Raw genomic sequence first — 18,750 nt, forward strand, 5'->3', positions numbered from 1 at the left:
CTTAGGGCTCCATGTTTTGCATGTTTAGACAGAAAACAGTCCTAACTGGAGCATGCTTATAGTTGCAGGACTTTTTTCCACTTTAGTATGCATAGTGTTGCACCCTAAACCTCTTTATTGAACTTGCTGGCTAGTTTTTATCAACTTTACATAGCATCAGTCAGAAGGGAGAGGGGTCATGGCGTTCAGAATGGAACAAAAGGGATGAATGGGACTGGATGGTGTATGAACTTGACTCATGAGGTGGAAAAGCATCTGTTCTTTTAGGCTTCTCTTTGGCTGATCAGAGGTTTAGAATGAATGAGAATGAAGATGAGGCAGCAAGAAGGCCAGACAGTTCCAAGACCCATTTCCCATCCATCTTAACATTTTGGATGAGAAGATTTTTGTTCCCACAAGTTACCATTCTCCCCGGAAAAACAGTAGCCAACAGAAAAAAATAAATTTATTTAGTATCCAGGACATGGAGAACATCCAGAAGCACTAGGTTATTTTTTAGAATGAGTGCATTCTAGGATCTGCTTTAAAATAATTGTACCAAATTTATGTTGGGAGGGTATCGATCTCATCCAGTTGTGCTGCTGTTAACATTCCATTCATTACATGCAGTGTATCTAAGAATTGTCTTTCCTCTGGAGTCTAAGTTGTTGGTTTGCTTCCAATATTTATAGTTCCTAGTGAGCCTGGACGTTTGGCTTTCAATGTAGTCTCCTCCACCGTGACACAGCTGAGCTGGGCTGAGCCTGCTGAGACTAATGGGGTGATCACGGCCTATGAAGTTGGCTATGGACCTGTCAATGAGGGAAACAGTAAGCTTGAATCCCATTTGCTATATCCTTATCATGCTACCAGCAGCTAGAAAGCAAAAATTCCTGGCGGAGCCACTTGGTGCCTTTTTGCAGTTGTTCAGCTGAGTGCATTTAGTGTTTCCCCACATGGGGCATTTATTGTGTGCTTGTGATTCTTTGCTCATGGAAGTTTGCAGGGGCAATACATGATCCTCCAGGGTGTCCCTCTGAGTTCTCCAGGCATTTCCACACTGTTTTTAGATCAAGGATAATGAACTATTATATAAATATCATGCTAACCCAGAGTGAAGCAAGCATACACCTATCTGCAGTTTCACTGTACTGCAGTGCCACCTTTTGGCAGTTTAATCAGTCAGAAAGCAGAGAAAGAAGAAAACCAGGTGAACACAGAAGCTGATTAACATCAGGGTGTTCTGCATGATGCATTTATTGGGCACTCATCATTCCCTATTCATGGGTATTTACAAGGTCTTTAGACAAGTGTCGTGACCTCCAGTTTCACTGCTGTGTGTACTGAGCATTTTCAGCAAGTTTTTTTAAGCAGGGAAAACACAGTATAAAATTGTGACATAAGAAAATGTGATTTCCTTTTTTATATTTGCACTATTTTCTTATACTATTATGCTACTTAGAGTTATATAGTAGAAAGGTGGGACACAAATATTTTTAATGCTTGGATTTCAATTCTGCAACAAAACCAAAATTAGATACAGTTGATTAACAGTGTTGTGTAGGAAAATGCTTAGAGAAAATTGCAGCAATTGTAAGGGAAAATGTGCATCTACATTTGTTTACAGGACCCATTGGACCAGTACGAAAAGTCATGGTAGAAGATGCCAAGAAGCGGATGGTTCTAATTGAAAACTTACGAGAATCGCAGCCCTATCGCTACACTGTAAAGGCCAAAAATGGTGCTGGCTGGGGGCCTGAAAGAGAAGCTACTATTAACTTGGCCACACAACCCAAGCGCCCTATGTCCAGTGAGTTATCTTCCTAGCAGTCCATATACATGTAGTCACGCTCAAGATGTCTTCCCTTGAGTTTTCACTCCATAGATATTGCATAAGGTGTGCTATTTCATCATTTCATTTCATTGTGCTTCTATGTCACCCCATAACCCAAGGGTTTTCTGAGCAGGTTTCAAAGGCACCTGGGAAACGCAGCCTGTGGAATATAGTTGCATGAGAGCCCCAAGCATCTGACTGCGTGACAAGCGTCAGGCGGTGAACATGTTTTTAACCTTTCAGGAAAGATCTGTGTTAGCTGTGCCCTGTCCTATCATGCAACCCTACTACCAGCGTACATGTTCTATTTGATTGTTATTTTAAAGTATGACGGGCTACCCACCTTCACCTCTGCCATGGTGAAACTATTCCCCATCCTTCAGGATCGAATATGATGCTGCAAGCACTCGATCAAAGCATATGCTGGTAATCCATTAGGACTAAAATGTGGTTGGGGCTTACTGTGCTTGGATATGTGGAAGTGCCCCATCGAGGTGCCTATTGATGTCTTCTACTTCGTTGCAGTTCCCATCATCCCTGACGTGCCAATAATTGACGCTGAAGGAAGAGAGGACTATGACAGCTACCTGATGTACAGCACAGACGTATTACGTTCTCCAGCTGGCAGCAAGCATCCCAGTGTCTCGGATGATTCTGGTACAGTGAGCATTATTTCAGTTTGCAGAATTGTCTGCTGGTGATCTTCCTTTTTAAGACACAGATTACCTTTCTTAAGGACTTGAGAGGAGAGGATGTAAGATGAAAACCCAAAAGCCCAGTACAAAATTATTTGACCTTCCAAAGCAATTCTCTAGCAAGAAGGCAAACAATTCTATCACACCCCACCTATTCCCTCACTGCCTGTATTTCAAGGCAAAGAAATCATGATGTGATCTGGAACATTGTATGGGAGAATGTTGAGGACAGAGGAGATTGTTCAGTGCTGAGATTGCCATCCAGATAAAAAAGCTGGCAGACTTTAATCAGCAGACCAAACACACATCTGTATGTTGGAGTGTGGCCATAGCAGTCCTGGGAATACTGCTATCTCCATAATCAGAGGCACCCTGCTGCTAAATTGCAATTGCTGGGGAACAATAACAGGAGAGGCCTATTGCCTTCTAATCTGGTTTGTGAGCTTCCCGGTAGGCATATGATTGGCCACTGTGAAAATGAGATACTGAGCTAGATAGTTTAGATCCAGCAGGGATCCTCTTATTTTCTTATGAATGGTTGATGTGTTCAATAATGTTTTGCGGACCTGAAAGCTACAGCTGTGGTTAAAATTGATCATCGAGTATCATTTTTGGTAAGTTACCTTGAGTTGTACTGCTGTCGGAGTTTATCTGGTTGGCCATGCTATACCAAGGTTTCACATTTCAGTGCTTCCATTGAACAGAACTTCAGCAGTGGCTATTTCCTGTTAGGTTGTGTGTAAACCTTTAGTAGCCATATGGGTCAATCAGTGCCTTTCTGCAGCTGTGCTTCAGTTGCCTCATATGATGCAGCAAAAGTTTCAGTGAATTGCAGTCAAGCCAACCCTGGAATCTAAAGTGAGTACAGAGCTTTTGCTGCAATCGTGGGCTTGCTCCCACTTACTGGCCCAGCTCCATTGGAGTGGCCTCTCTTGTCATTTTGCTGTGATGATGCAAAAATGCAAAAAGTGGGGGTGCAAATCTGAGTGCACATAAATGTCTGAATCACAGCATCTATTTCCCTGCTCTTTAAATTGAGCAAAACTTCCTGCTGTCTCCAGTGCAGTTTCATTTACTTTGGACATTCATCTTTGAGTTTGTTGTGATATCTCATTTTCCTTGGCGGAATCTGCTTTCCTAAACTTGAGGATGGAATCTAATTACCTATGTAATCACAGTGAAAAAGACCATTGTATTGGCCTTCACATAGCTCCAAAACATCCACTCAGTTCTACACAGCAACTGAGTCATATAAAGAAAAATAAAAATGACAGTAATTTTGGAAGGCTCAAAAACCTGTGTGGTTAATTTCTACAGAGGCACAGTTGGTTCTACAAAGTAAGTCTCTGGGGCAGCCCCACTTTCTGCCCCTCTACCCTCTGTATGCTGCAAGAAAGTTGGAGAGCTGTAGTTATTTAGTATGTTACTTGCTTAAAGTCCATCTTTTAATAACACTTGGCATGTTTCAGGGTTGAACCTAGCATTAACAAGAGATTATGGGGGCTGAACTCTGGTCCAGATTAAACTCAGAGAAGATGCCAAATAACAGGTGGTAGCTACATTGCACTAATTCTCTGATCATTTGTTCTGAAATGATTAATCCCATGATGGGGGGAGTGGGGGAGCAGGAATTGGCCCATCTCACCGGAAACATGAAATGGTAGCAAAATGTGTAGCTATGAAATGGAAAGATTTTATATTTGCTTCCTGTTTTCTGCCTGCAGCAGTTACTTCCCTTTCCAACTGAAGTTTATTTTTGAGACAAAGAAGACCGGAAATGATAGATCCGCTTTTGGGAATTGTATGAGTAACTGAAGAGTCAACGTACAATACAAAAATGCCTAGGAAAGCTGCATACATGGCCAAAACCCTTTCTTTGTTTTTGAGCTCAGCAAGCCAATAGGGATTTTTTGCTGGGAGGAAGGAGTGTTGCAGCACGGTGGGGTGTGTCTCCCTTTGTAAGGCACCCTTGCAAAGCAGCAAAGTATTGTTTTGGGGAACATCAGCATGAATGTATCTTATGGAAGTTCCGAAGAGACTAACATTATGTGCACCTGTGAATTCCAGAGTACACAGAGTCACTTCTGCAAGGCAAGCCATAGGGGGAGAACTGCAGTAGGAAACAGTCTGATAATGTGAATGATTGTCCAAACTGAGGCAGTGTCATTTCCCTGCCATTCTAAAGGACCCTATGAAATATCTCAGTTGTTAAAGCCACCCTAAACATTATTTTTGGAAACGTTTATTTTTAGAAGTCAGATTAAGTGGATGTGGTAAAATGCGTGCTTTTTGGAATTTAAGTGACTCTATTTCCGAAGGTGAGGGTGTCACCTAGCAAAACTGCTGTTTCTTTCTTGGTGCTGTATTTTTCAAAGAAGAAATCAGTCATTTTTCTTGCAGCCCACCTAACCATCTTCCGAGCAGTCCAGATGGAAGTGTTCCTATTGGAAATCAACTGCAAGATGTTATGCTAGGGTTCTCCCAAGCATCATGTCTACCCTTTCCATAAAAACTTTCCTAGTTAGCTGTTCCTTCCTATCTTTTCCTGTATTTATTTCTGGATACAGTCTTACACAGGGTAGTTGACTGCTCCCAGCCCATCAGTTGCTTTGTCTGAACTAGCTAGTCCACTTGCTATGAATACTAGTATCTTACCTGCATTGTCTTCAGCTTGGAGGGAACTACCCTGAAAAGTTTTCAGTTCTCATCTCCCCACCTCTCAGCCTGTCAGGAGTTAGAACTAGGGGCTTTTTCTGAGTAGCTTCTGTGCAACCCAAAGGCCTGGAATAGTGTCCTTTTTGTGTCAGCTTAAAAGTAGTGCTTCAGTAAGCCCAGTAACGCTTTGAACTTTTATTTTATAGATCAATGTTCATATTCTGCTTTGCATTTAAAATGTTTATTTTGGGTTCGGTAACACTAGTAGTAACGTGGTTCTGAAGTCATAGTCGTATGTGTGTGTGTTTTTTCAAAGTAAATAGGTCCTCAGCTGAACACAGCAGGGCCTATTTTCAAAGAAGTATGCAGAGGCTCAAGATGCATGTGAAGGTTCAGTTAATCTCAACTTTCAGTGGGCATTTTTATTATGATAATGTTATAATTTATATTACATATCTTACTTATTATATACCATTTTTCCTCTTGCAAGAAACGCAGAGTGGCCTGGGTTATATGAGCCTTCTCTCCCTTTCACTCTTATAACAACCCTGTAGTAGGAAGGTTAGATGGAAGCGGATGACTGGCTCAAAGTCACTGAGTGAGCTGTATGGCCAAGTGGGGACTAGAGCCCAGGCCTCTGCAGTTCCAGGCCAGCCTTCTAACCACTGTACCACACTGGCTGTCGCTTAATGTATTCAGTCAGTAACAGAACACAGAAGGATGGGAAATTACTCCCACTTGTTGCTCTTGTTCTGAAATCCTGTGCACACTTAACATGGAAACATGTCCGGGTGAGCTCAGTGGATGCAGTGCCTGAGTAAACATCCTGGAGATATTGCTGTCCTATTGCTCTGGGGTGAATAAATAAATCAACATGTGATAGCAGTTTAGGTTCAAAGATGCAGTTTGTGCCAGTAGGATAGTTTGAGAAATGAATTGTTGTTTCCAATTATCAGTCAGGCTTTGAAACATGACCAGTCATATTTCAAAGAGGGGCAGGTTAAAGCACTGCCAATTAGATGACACTGTCCCTGAAGTACATGCTTGCTTGGCTTTGTTTTTTTCAGTTCAGTGCCTGAATTACCAGGGGCCATGTGGAAGCCAGTCCCCGCTTTTCTTTCGTGGCAGTCCAGGCAGCAATAGCTTTTAGAATGCTGCAGAGTGTGCATTTAAATTGGAGATTTAACACCAATTGGTGAGAGTCAGAGAGTGCGCCTTGTGCATTTCATTATGGGCCCTCCACCTGCCCCTCCTAATTCAAGCACCAGTTCGCTTGGCACAGTGCAAGAGCAGCTGGCCATAGGAAGTGCTTTCGCTGAGTTCGGGCTCGCCCGTAAATAATAGCGCTAGGAGAAGATCAGAGAAAGGCTGTGGGTAGCTTGCAGGTGGCGGTCTGCCTCCTTTTCACTCTCCTCACCCTTCTGACTGTGCCAATGCAAGTACTTCCACTTGTTCCAAAAGGCTCTCGGTGGAAATACGTGCAGCTGCTGGGGGACGAGCTGGACCTTCGTCGCGTCGCCTGGAGGCTCCCAGCAGAATTGATCCCTCGTTACTCGGACAGCAGCTGCTTTTCCTCGGACACAGAGGGTCTCCTCCATGAGGATAGCACCCACTCTGAGCTAGTGGACAGTGATGCACCCAGCAGCAGTCTACCAAGGAGTGGGACTCCCCGGCCCCAACCAGGTGAAGGGCAACTGGCTGGCTTCCTCCCTCCCCCCCAGTGCTAGTCCTGTCTTGTTTTCTTCTAAGGGCTTGGACACAGGTTTCCACCTCTCCCTCCCTTCAGTAGGCACATGCTTGTGTTGGTGTTGGTGCTGGTTCTGGTGCTGGTGTTGGCATGGTAATCTCTGACTATCTGTAGTGGAGTCTGCTTGCAATATGTACTTGTGCCCTGTCTGTGTATATGCGTTGTGCCTAGTCAGGCATAGACTAGGATGGGACGGGACGGGACGCTGCTAAGAGGCTGCATCTGCACGAGTCATAGATTCTCTCAAGAGTGGCAGATTGAAAAAAAGTGCTGCCTATTATGGCCATCCTCTGAAATTGTGGCAGCAGCTTTACCATTGGTAGTTTGCAAGCTTGCTTGCCCTGTCAGTTGGAGGGCTGAATGGGAAGGGTTTCTAACAGAATGGCCCTGCTGTGAGGGGAATGAACAGAGGAATCTGCCTTATACAGAGTCAGACCATCGGTCCATCCAGCCCAGCACTCTCTCTCTGAGCCGTTATCCAGGGTTTCAGGCAGAGGTTTTTCAGCCTTACCTAGAGATGTCAAGAATGTGTGTAATTCAAGGGATCTGCCATAGAGCTACAGGTGCTGGGGAGGTCTTTGTTGTTCAAAAGTGTGATTTTAATACTAAGTAAGACTCTGTTAAACTTGTCCAGTCTTGCTATGAACCTACATTCATGGTAAGAACCTACGTTTTTAATTAAGCTAATGAGAACGGGCATGGATTCCTTGTTTTCAACAGAGTCTCCAGCTTCCCAGAAATGGACTAAGCAGGATAACTTTACAAGCAATATAGAAGATGTGTCTTCTAGAACAGACTAATGTTCATGAAGGGCGTGCTCCACTCTACCTAGTCGCTCTGTGTCTGAGGCATTCCAGTGTGACTATATATAAAGAAATCTGGTGCATTCCTGTGACCATTTGATGAGACCAATGCTTTCTCATGGCCATTCTCTCTCCATTATCACACATCCCTCCATCTAGTCCTGCACTGTATTTATTTATTCATTTATTATCATTATATCCTGTGCGGATATAACCCAAGGCAGCTTACATAATCCTTCTTCTCCTCTCAGTCTTATCCAAACAACAACCCTGTAAGGTAGGTTAGGCTGAGAGTGAGTGAGAGTCCTTTGTTTTCAGCAGTGGCTAGCCTGATACTACTGAGGACTCACAAGCAGGGCAGAAGGGTGATGGCCATTCCTGTTGCTCATCCCTAACATTTGACTTCCACAGGTATAATACTTCTGACTACTTGCAATGCATGCAGATGTTACAGTTCAAAAGGCACCATGTAGCTGTTGTTGCTAATAGCAATGAGCATGCCTGTCTTACGTGAACTTGTTTAATGAATGTCTTAAGTTGTCTAACCAACTGATTGCAGCCATGTCTCATCCTTCTCCAAGGGCCTGCAACCAGACTTTAACCTGAAGACAGTTGTTTGAACGTGGACTTGAATTAGATTCACTGTTTTCCTTCCTGTGGCTCTGATTTACGGATACTGCCTAAGGCACTGTGGATTTAGTTGGTGCAGTGCAAAGGGGGTTGCTTCTTATGAGGCTGACAGTAGTTGTGAAACTCCCAAAATGTGCATTCTAGACTTGCAGCTAAAAATGGAATAACACCTGGGAGCTCTTTTGTGCAGGCTTTTGGCACAGATTAATTAACTTGGTGAACATACCCACAGATATTGATAATGGATGTTCTTGTCTTTTCCAGAACACATGATGAATGGCCGAATGGATTTCATCTTCCCCAGCAGTGGTGGAAGCTTGACCCGGAATGCATCTTCCAGCTACAACTATCTAAGTCCATATGTACAGCATGAGAAAAGGGTAATAGGAAACTCATCTTTGACAAGGGAGTATACGACAGTGGTGTCTGAGCAAGGTGAGTGTTAAGAATTTAAGAACCATGCTGGATTAGACACAGGATCCATCCCATTTAGCATTTCATTTACACAGTGGCAAATCAGCTTCCCACAGGATCACTCAAGCAGGATTTGAGTATAACAGCCCCTTCTTGCCCAAGTTCCCCAGGAACTGGTGTTGGGGTGAACAGTGTCCTGTAACCAAATCTAATTTATCTAGGATACAAAGTTCCCTCCAATCCCACTAGAAGAAACCATTTGCTTCATTTCAATCACTTCTGGTTGGTTAAGACGAAGACACTGACCAGTTCCAAGGTTTTGACGGCACCAGCATCAGGATTGCTGATGCTACTTGAAGGCACACTGCAAAGTAACAGGCTTGGACTGTGTGTGTGTGTGTGTGTGTGTGTCCCCTGCCTGGGCAGGATGTTTCAAGGTTTCCCCCAAGGTAGAAAGTGACAGAAAATGACCCTGATGTCTTTTCCTCACACCACTTCTTCAGAGGAGTTGAAAAATCTAATGAATTCTTATTGTTTTTATTGTTTCTCTTCTCATTCTCTTGATGCTCTTTGTGCTTGTTTTTGCCTTCCCTAGCCTGTTGCCCCCAAATATGGTGGAATGCAATTCCCATCATTCCCAGCCACTGCAACCATCATGCAGGGCATTTATGGAAGACTAATGTAGGTCCATGGCTACCTTCTGCCTTTAAGGCTCTAGATGCCAATCCAGTATTAAGGTAGAGAACACTTCTTTCTTCCCTCATACTATTCTCTCTGGTGCTCTGCCTAGCATTGGGTGGTAGTCTCTTCTGGTGTCTTCAATGGTGCTTCTTTCTTTTCCTCTGTTCTGCCCAAACCTGTAGACCAGTCCAGGAGTATATTTCCTCCTATCCGTGAAGATGCTGAGAGGATGGCCCTTATGCCACAGGATGTGGTCTTCAGGAGGGCAAAGGTGAAGGGTTACTTTGGCCGCAGTGATGCCCGAGATTCTATAGTCATGACTGATGGGCCTTCTTGGATTTCCAAATATCTAGGTATAGCCAATGGCATAGCATGGTTATTTCTCCCTTGGACGTGTGGCTCATCTACAGTGACTCATCCCATAACCTGCTAATCTATCCAGCCCTCCATCCACATTGTATGCAGTTATGTGTGCATGCGCAAATTTATTCTCCCCCATTCTCTGGCTTTCCTGCTCTTTTACCACGTCGCCTTTCACAACTGCATCATTTCAGTTACTACACAACTATCCAAGCTGATCAATACCATAACTTCATGTGAGGTCCTCAGCACCCTGTGTTTGTCACCTTAACAAACCAGCTGTCTGTGCGCATTGCAACAAACTTTCATTTAAAAGTGGCAGAGAGAACAAAATGCCCCTCATAAAGCTCACTGGCATCGATCAAGGGTACTGTGCCTTAGCATTGTGCTTGGTGTTATGGATTACTTTAGGAACCAGTGACTTCCTTAACTCCCGCAATTTCCTTCTGGTTTTGAAGCTGCCCTCTACATGCAGGGTCACACCATTTTGTAGACAAAAGATGGGACCGACTTCTGATTTCACCAGGGAGAAGTGTGTCCTGTCTTTCGTTTAATAGATTCCTACCCAACTTCAGTCCTTAAAAATGGGCTACAGCTTTTGAAGAGGAAGAGGAAACTTGCCCTGCTTGATGCACCAAGCCCTCCCTGTGCACCATCCCCTAATCAGGAGTAACTTTTCCTTTGTGGAGGTACAGGGAAGGGTACACTACAACTGTCTTCCTTTCCTCAAGGGCCGGGGAATTTCTTTTCACCCAGCTGCAGTAGCCAGCAAGGAGCTTGGTGCTTCCCCACTCCTCTCTAATTGGTTGAGAGACAAAAGTATGAAAGGGAGAGCTTCATTCTTTCAAAAGAAACCTCCTTCTAGTAAGATTGCAGCCATTTTCTGCCCCTGGAGGTCAATTCCTGAGCCGTTTCTATTTCTGAGCCTGGGAAAATGGCTACTCGCTCAGATGGGATCAGTATCTGCCATTTTGAATACCCCCTACTAAGTTGAACAGAATGATTTAACTCTGGACTGGGATTTAGATACCCAGCTGAAATTAGGGCTGAATTTTTTTGAACCCTGGAAAAATTGTGAAATAGAGCTGCTTGGCTAATCCTCCTTTGTAGTTCTTCGATCAGTTTCAGTCAGGGATAGCAAGGAGTTCTTGATGAACTGGCTGCGAATGTGCAGAGCTTCCCTCATGCTCAGGCCTTTGTGTTGACACTATTATGCCCTTGTGTATTCTGCCAGGGCTAGACTCATATTTCAGGGTGCATTATGCCCTCCTGCAGAAGGCCAACAGCCCCATTCACTCCAGAGTTGTCTATAAAGCCCTGCGTAGCCTGGACACTGTGCCTCAGAGTGAGCTTCACCCAGCCTCTGCGTGGGACCTGGGGAAGGCAGTGACTGGAGACAGAAAGAGAAACTGGCTTGGCCAGCCAGCTCTCCTGCTCTCTCTGTCGGCTGGACGTGGTGAGCTGCTTCTCAGAGACCGGTATCCTCAAGCTACAACTCAGCTGGAAAGTATGGCTGAGGTGCTGTTTGCAACCACTGCTCTCCGGTTAAACATATTCCTGAGCCCGGCTGTTCACCTCGGTAACTAAAGCCTTTCTTGCCAGATTCTCCATAGGTCTGACTAACCCTTTCCTTTATTCCGGGGCATTCTCTTTGTTCTCCCTGAACCTGAAAGGAGCTGTTACATTCTCATGCAAGGCTAGTTTTGGGCCCTTTCCCAGCCTTCAGAACCAAGTTGGTGACTTTCTGTCTCTGCTTTAGATTCTAGGATGCAGCTGGGTGTCCCTGAAACTCCCACCCGATTAGTCTTCTCTGCCCTTGGGCCTACCTCACTGAAGGTCAGCTGGCAGGAGCCACACTGTGACAAAGAGGTGCAAGGATACAGCGTGCAGTACCAGCTTCTCAATGGAGGTCAGTGAAGCGACCTCTGTCATTTATGTAGGACAGAATCATGTGCTATGAATGTAAATGGGAAAGCCTGTTTAGTCAGAAGTGTTGATGCTGCCATCAACATAGAGAGTATGATTTGGAAGTAAGAAGCAAAAGGATATTGCCCCCCACTCAGTATGGAGAAATTATAATTTTCGTGCTCCTAGCCTTGCACCTACGAGCAAGGGTTAGAGAAGCCTTAAAGACATTTTGGAGTAAAACTCCTGTCATTCCTCATCACCAGGCCAGCTGGGTCTGATAGGAATTGTTGTTGCTATTTAGATTTATTATATACCTTTCTCAAAAGAGACTCAAGGAGACTTGAAACCAAATCAGAACATACAAAATATGCAACAGATAAAATAAGTATCACCTAAAGTACAATCACCCCCATAAAACTATTGAAATGTCAGTGACAACTAAAAAATATTTGACTGATGTATTAAGTAGACCATCATATAACTAGGCATAGAGGCAAGCTTTGACCTGACACTGAAAAGATAACGATTTTGGGAACAAGTGAGCTTTGATGGGGAAATCAGAGGCCACCATCAAAAAGCCTCCCTGTTTTGACTCTGTGGGCCTGGACCTGTCAAGGCACCTCATTTTAGGTTTGAGGATACTTGGGAAGAAATGAAGCTACCTGTGTCCAAGCTGGTACACAATGCAGTGAATACTGAGATGAAATACAGGTGCAGAATATAAGCAAGGGATAGAAAGATTTCACACCCCTTCTCTGTGGCTGTGCTGCTTCTCTGAATAGGCTGCAGTGGGGCCAGAGAGGTGCTTTCTGGGCCTCCAAAGTTGCCTGAATGCGCAACAAGCCTCCGTGTGCAGCTGCTAGGAGTCACCCCACAGCCCTGTCAGCTGGCTGGTGGAAACTGCAGTTGTGTCTTTTGAAAGTCACTGCTACCTCTTCTCCCATTCCCAGGAGAGGTTCAGAGGCTCACTATTCCCAACCCTACTCAGAACTCCGTGGTGGTGAATGACCTGCTGCCCAATCACTCCTATGTCTTCAAAGTGAAGGCCCAAAGTGATGAAGGATGGGGTCCAGAGCGAGAAGGAGTGATCACTATTGAGTCGCAAGTGGATCCACACAGCCCTCTAAGTCCTGTTCCAGGTAACGTGGGCTCCATTTTTACCAGCCATTCTAGAACGAAAGTATCACTCAGTTCCATGTGCTGCCAGTGCATTGTTGCCTACTTTTGATTCTCTTTGCCACTGATTTCTGATGATGCTTCCTTTTATGGAGAGTCAGAACAGAATTATGCTTATTCTTCATGAAAACTCTGTGCTGTGGGGTTTGATTTCACAGGGATTTCAGAGATGGGAAGAGAGCATAAGGAATAGAAAGAGAAGGGAGCATGTGGAACTAGAGGGAGCAAACTACAGCACTTTCAAGCTGAAAATACTAGCTAAAACAACATTTGAGTAACGCAGTCCAGTTTTTACAATTTTAAAACAATGTAAAAACATTTAATTTAAAATTTCAAAATGGGAAAAATTGGAAACTCAACATTTGCATTTAAAAACTGTATTTTAAAGACTAGGAGAACTTCAGGTGACGAATATGTGTCAACTCTAGACTTAAAATAAAATAGACTCAAGTTTCCTCACCAAAGCCTGAATTTTCTAAGATTTCTAGTTTGTGGGTTTATATTTGAATGTACCAATTCTGAATTTAAACAACATTTTATTTCCAATTTTGACACAAATTCAGAAAAGAAGAGAGAAGTAGACTTTGTATAGTGAATTATTTTAAAATGTTGAATTATTATTCTGATTATGCATTTGGATAATCAGCACATACTGGATAATCTGCACATACTGGTGTGAGGTGCTCGGTCCTTCTGTTTCCTTCTGTAGAACATTGAGCTTTTGTCCTTACTTTGATAGGTTCACCATTCACTTTGAGCACTCCCAGTGCCCCAGGGCCCCTGGTGTTCACTGCACTGAGCCCGGACTCCCTTCAGCTGAGCTGGGAGAGACCCCGCCAACCCAATGGCCTAATTCTGGGCTACATGGTTACCTGTGAGACGTTGCATGGTGGAGGTATGTGACACTTTCAAACCAAATTGCAAAGCAGGATTAGATCCAGGATCTACCTTCTGTGAAAGGAAGGGCTCTGGTCAAGGAAAATCCCTCTGGCTGATTTTTTAGGTCCTCTTACCCACCCCATTCAGCACCCTATTCAGCAGGGTCTCCTGACTCTCTGTGTAGCATTATCAGGGGTCTGGAGGGGTGACTATAGGAAGGAAGGGGGCTAGGGAGTCCACTTCCCCCAGCACAGCTGATTCAGCTTAAATTTGATTTATTATTAGATTTATATCCTGCTTTTTCCTTACGATGAACCCAGTGTGGCTTACATCATTCTCCTGCTTCTCCTCTCAATCTTATCCCTATCACAAGAACCTTGTGAGGTAGGCTGGGTTGAGAGTCTGTGCTTGGTCCAAAGTTGCCCAGTTGGCTGCATAGCTGAGTGGGGACTAGAACTCAGATCGCCTGAGTCCCATTCCCATGCTCTGTAGCACTACATCACACTGGCTCTCAGGGAATTTGCAATTGAGATTGGATCCTGTGTGTGTGCAGACACATGTGCACATATACATATATACATATGCACACATCCCACATTTCTTAATTCAAAGAACAAACAAAACAGGGAAGCCCCTGCATGCTCTGGGATCTTTTCAGGCGTCAGAAGGCAGTGAATCAAAGTATCTAGTAGAACAAAGATAAGGGTGAGATAGATCCGATGCCTCTGACAGAACTTTTCTGCTTGTTCTCTACGTTCTTCCATCTGCTTTTTATGTTTATGTCTACTTAGGGGAACCCAGGAATATCTATGTGGAGGGTGACAACCCAGAGACCAGTTTGACAGTGCCCTACCTGAGCGAAAATGTCCCATATAAGTTCAAAGTGCAAGCAAAGACCACTCAAGGCTTCGGGCCTGAAAGAGAGGGAATCATCACCATTGAATCTCAAGATGCAGGTACATTTATTCGCTTGAAGAAGAGTTGGTTCTTCATAGCAATTTGTCAGGGCATTGGAAATTGCTGCTGTTTTGAAAGGATTGGCTAGTACATTGAGCAAGAAGACCTCCATGCAGCTTGTTGCACCCAATATTGCCAGACAGGCCGCAGTGGCAAAGACGGTGATTTCCCTGCTTCCTGTGTGTGCATTGTGCAGTATGGTGAGCGTCTGTGTCTGTGTGTGGGGAGATGGAGAGATGTGGCCATTGTTGCGATGCCTTGAAGGTTCATCTTATTTCCCTTGTGGGTGCCCTGTAGTGGAAACATAAGCAGTCCTGCAGTCTTCCAATTTCCTTTTATCCAGGCACAGCACATGTCACATTTTCAATTTATTAGTATCTTACCTTTCCACTAAAAACAGTACAAACAAGTTATTAAGCTTCTCTGAAAGGAAGACAGTCTTTTCTCGACTCTTCTCCTTTTTTCATTTCTCACTAACATTTTTTCAGAGGTTATTTTATTGACATCAAATTGACTATGAAGTAGACATTCCAAAGCTGAATTAAAATAGATTTTTCTGCCCTTCTGGCTCAGGTTCCTTCTCTCAGTATGGAACACAGCAATTCACCAGAGAGGAGGTATACAGTCTCCCCAGGGAATACAACACTCTGACCAGCATCACTCATTCTCCACTGGATCCTTTATACACAGGTGAGAAGAAATATGACTTTTCCCAATCATCTGTGATTTTAAACTGATTTCGGCTTTCTCTACCCCTCACCAGGCATCATCAATACTATTGATTTTTTCCCTATACTGTGTAATAGCCAAAGTTCTCTGGGCGGTTTATAACACTGCTGGATTGGTATCTCTGTCCATAACAACCATGGTCTTGCTCTCTCTCTGGAAAGTGGAGGAAGCGGGGTGGGGGATATCCTCCCATTACTTCTCTGAACACTCTTCTCCTTGTGTTGTAAGGAATGTGCTCCTGTTGATAATAAGTGTGTGGTCATGACAGGAATAGTTTCTCAATTAGGTTCCTGCTGGTGTCTGCCCCTATTCATGTGAACACAGCCCGGATTGCCCTCGCAGTGCAAAAGGGCTCAAACAAGGGCTTCTCTGAAATGAAGTGCAGTTGTTTGGGCCACACTCAGTTCATGATGCTTCAGAACCCTCAGCTTCTGGTCCAGACCCGTTCATGGGGACAAGCACAGGAGCCGTGCACTGCAAGGTTTTTGTTTTGTCCCCTCTCGTTTCAGATGGCATATTGATGACCACTCAGAGAGTGGAGAGTGGTGGTACCCTCACCAAGCAGGTGACCCAAGAATTTGTCACCAGAACCATGATGTCCAACAGCACTGGGACGTTCTCCAGCCATACAGAGAGGCAACTTTACGAAGCGTGAGTTAGGAGCAAAGCTGCCAAAGAGGTGCTTGCATTTCAAGTAGGCCTGTTCTGTGGACAGCTTCCAGACTGAGGCCAAGGGTACCTGCTGCATTTAATCAGCACTAAAAGCATGGGACATGGGGTTTGAAATACCACTGAATGAAGGCTGCATTCACATGGTACCCTAGGACATGATGAAAAAAGGATTTTGCAAGGTGCTTGGCTATGAAAGGCTCTTGGTTAATTCCATTTTGAGTTGAGCTGCTGGCTATTTCATGCTTTGCTTGACAGGTTTGCCTGCACATAACTTTGTTATTAAACCTCCACCTTTCACATTTGGGTTGTATTACTTGATCCATTTTGATTTGTTCTCAAGGGCTTGTCCCTGGCTCCATTGACATTGTTAAAACCACCAGCAAATGATCGTTGTGCTCCCAGCACACACACACACACACATACGTCATGACTTGGGTAAGTGTACCTCTTCAATGCAGGGGAGAGAATGTAATCCAGATTCTATTATTGCATTTGTGTGTAAGATTCCCTGCTGCTAAAGTGTGATACTGCAGTAATTGATTAATACGTTAATTTACATAGCACCACCCACAGTGCTTTATGGTGCAATGCTGCTTTAAATATTGTACAGTTTTCCTAATATATAATGTTTGGGTTGTTGTTGTTGTTGTTATTTTATAAATACTCCCCTATCTTTCTAAAATCCCAGATATAGTAAAGAGACAAAATTCAGACACTAATCCTCATCTACCTTCTGTAGAACCAAACGTTTGGCATAATATTACAATCAGTGAATGCTCTTCCCAGAAGAAGTCTTTAAAATGAAGCTCACTTTAACAAGTGAGTTCAAGCACTTCCAGATGTGGTTTTCATTATGCCATTGGCCTGCTTCATGAAAGGCATTTTACATGGCGTGTTATGATTTGATCCATAACTCTCCCATGTTTTGTCACTGTATATTCCCTCATTTTTCTTACTAAAGGGAAGAGAAGGTGAAAGGGAAAAGCAAAAGAGCTGTGCAGCATTTTTTTGACTAGCAGACCTAGGAGCCATTCTTCTAGAAGCATCCTTAAAACTAAAATCAGCAAGAGACTTGCCGCTGAGTTCTGCCTGTAGCCCACCTTCCTCCCTTCCACATTGGCTGGGGTGGCCAAGCAGCGCCATAATTTGCTCATTTTATTGGCCTAGATAGGCATTAGTCCCCAAGCACAGCTAGGTTCAGCATCATCTTTCCTTCCTATGTCTTCCCCAGTTTAGTTTAATTGTTTGTGCACACAGCTTTCAAAACTTGCATAATAGAGGCATTGTGTACTTTTGCACATGCGCTATTCTCCATGGAGATGGCAATTAACTACATTTCAGAAGGCACTCTAATGATTAAATTTAATCTACCACTTCCTTCAAATGCCTGAGGTGCGGAACTGGTGGATTGTCCCAGCTTACCTTGGGAGGTATTAATAAAACTGGGGGGTGACTATTAAGCAATCAGAAAAGAGTAGCAGGTGAAACCAAAGACAGAAACAATGCAGGAATTTAATAAATGAAATTTAGCTGAAAGATAGAAATTATCATACCACACACCTGGCCTTGTCACAGCACTCCATTCTCAATATGCAACAAAGATTTCACCTTCCTTAAAAAAAGATAGATGGCACAGTCTTATAACCAACACTTTTCTCCTTGCTAAACAGCAACAGGCATCTCAAGTGAACTCTGTTTTTTGGGCTGTGTGTGTTTAATTACGTTTTCCATTTTGCATGATTGTTCCCATCTGGCAGTGATTTTCAAGCCATGTTCTGGGGAACTCCGGGGCTTCTCAGATGCTTTTCAGAGATTCCTCAGTGAGAAAATCAATAATGCAGACAAGCTTTCTTAGAAGACAGGTTGCCTGTTAACACCAAACTTCACACAAAGTGATGACAGGGCAGCCATTGGTGCCCTGAATGAACTGCAACTGGCCCCTTCGTATACTGGAGTCCTCTGCACCACGTGTTGGTTCTGTGGTGCCAGGCATTTCCAGTCTTCTGGGCAGGCAAGTTCACGGGGAAAGGTTCCCCGAAAGGTGGTAGGTTTGAAAAATACTGTCATCAAAAGTATTAGCTGAGACAATTCAGCCCATGTTGCTATGACCCCTTTCTTCTGAACAACTTTGCTTTGCTACCAACAGCATACCAACTATTAATATTTCAACTTAATTAAAAGTGGAGGGAGCTTAAAGAGTTGAGGATCAGAACTGCAGCAAAGTCCCAGATGCGTTTTCTTCTCATGTCTGAGATACCAAGTTGGATCCCTTAGAACAGAGGTCGGCAACCTTTAACACTCAAAGAGCCATTTGGACCCGTTTCCCACACAAAAGAAAACACCGGGAGCTGCAAAACCCTTTTGACATCTAAAATGAAGATAACACTGCATATATCATTTTTTACCTTAATGCTATGTATATCTTCATTATGATTTAGCTGCAGCTCTTGTTCAGTCACTAAAAACTGTTATTTTTAATCTTACATTATTAACTAGTAGGACTCCTTTCATATATTTTGAATAGGAGAACAGCTTCCTGAAGAGTCAAAGTCAGTGCTAAAGGGCTGCGTGCATTAAACAGCAAACCCCGTAAGTTCGTCAGCAGTAAAAGCAAATGAATCTACCCACGTA

At 43.8% G+C, this 18,750-nt stretch overlaps 1 protein-coding gene across 3 annotated transcripts in view; it reads left to right on the plus strand.

Moving 5' to 3' along the window:
* ITGB4 (integrin subunit beta 4) overlaps positions 1-16,418 on the plus strand; it is a 71,593-nt gene extending 55,175 nt beyond the window's left edge. For all 3 annotated transcript variants that reach the window (XM_044453765.1, XM_044453764.1, XM_044453762.1), the window contains 11 exons: positions 672-809; positions 1,607-1,789; positions 2,339-2,470; positions 8,608-8,778; positions 9,621-9,791; positions 11,558-11,707; positions 12,657-12,845; positions 13,622-13,777; positions 14,553-14,717; positions 15,292-15,408; positions 15,957-16,418. In XM_044453765.1, the coding sequence (XP_044309700.1) occupies positions 672-809; positions 1,607-1,789; positions 2,339-2,470; positions 8,608-8,778; positions 9,621-9,791; positions 11,558-11,707; positions 12,657-12,845; positions 13,622-13,777; positions 14,553-14,717; positions 15,292-15,408; positions 15,957-16,102 (1,718 nt within the window). In that variant the 3' untranslated portion in view covers positions 16,103-16,418. The remainder of the gene's footprint in view (positions 1-671; positions 810-1,606; positions 1,790-2,338; positions 2,471-8,607; positions 8,779-9,620; positions 9,792-11,557; positions 11,708-12,656; positions 12,846-13,621; positions 13,778-14,552; positions 14,718-15,291; positions 15,409-15,956) is intronic.
* Positions 16,419-18,750: the final 2,332 nt, after the last annotated feature.

The sequence above is a fragment of the Varanus komodoensis genome, unplaced genomic scaffold (genome assembly GCF_004798865.1).
Source record: "Varanus komodoensis strain SLA01 unplaced genomic scaffold, ASM479886v1 scaffold7_1, whole genome shotgun sequence".
Lineage (NCBI taxonomy): Eukaryota > Metazoa > Chordata > Lepidosauria > Squamata > Varanidae > Varanus > Varanus komodoensis.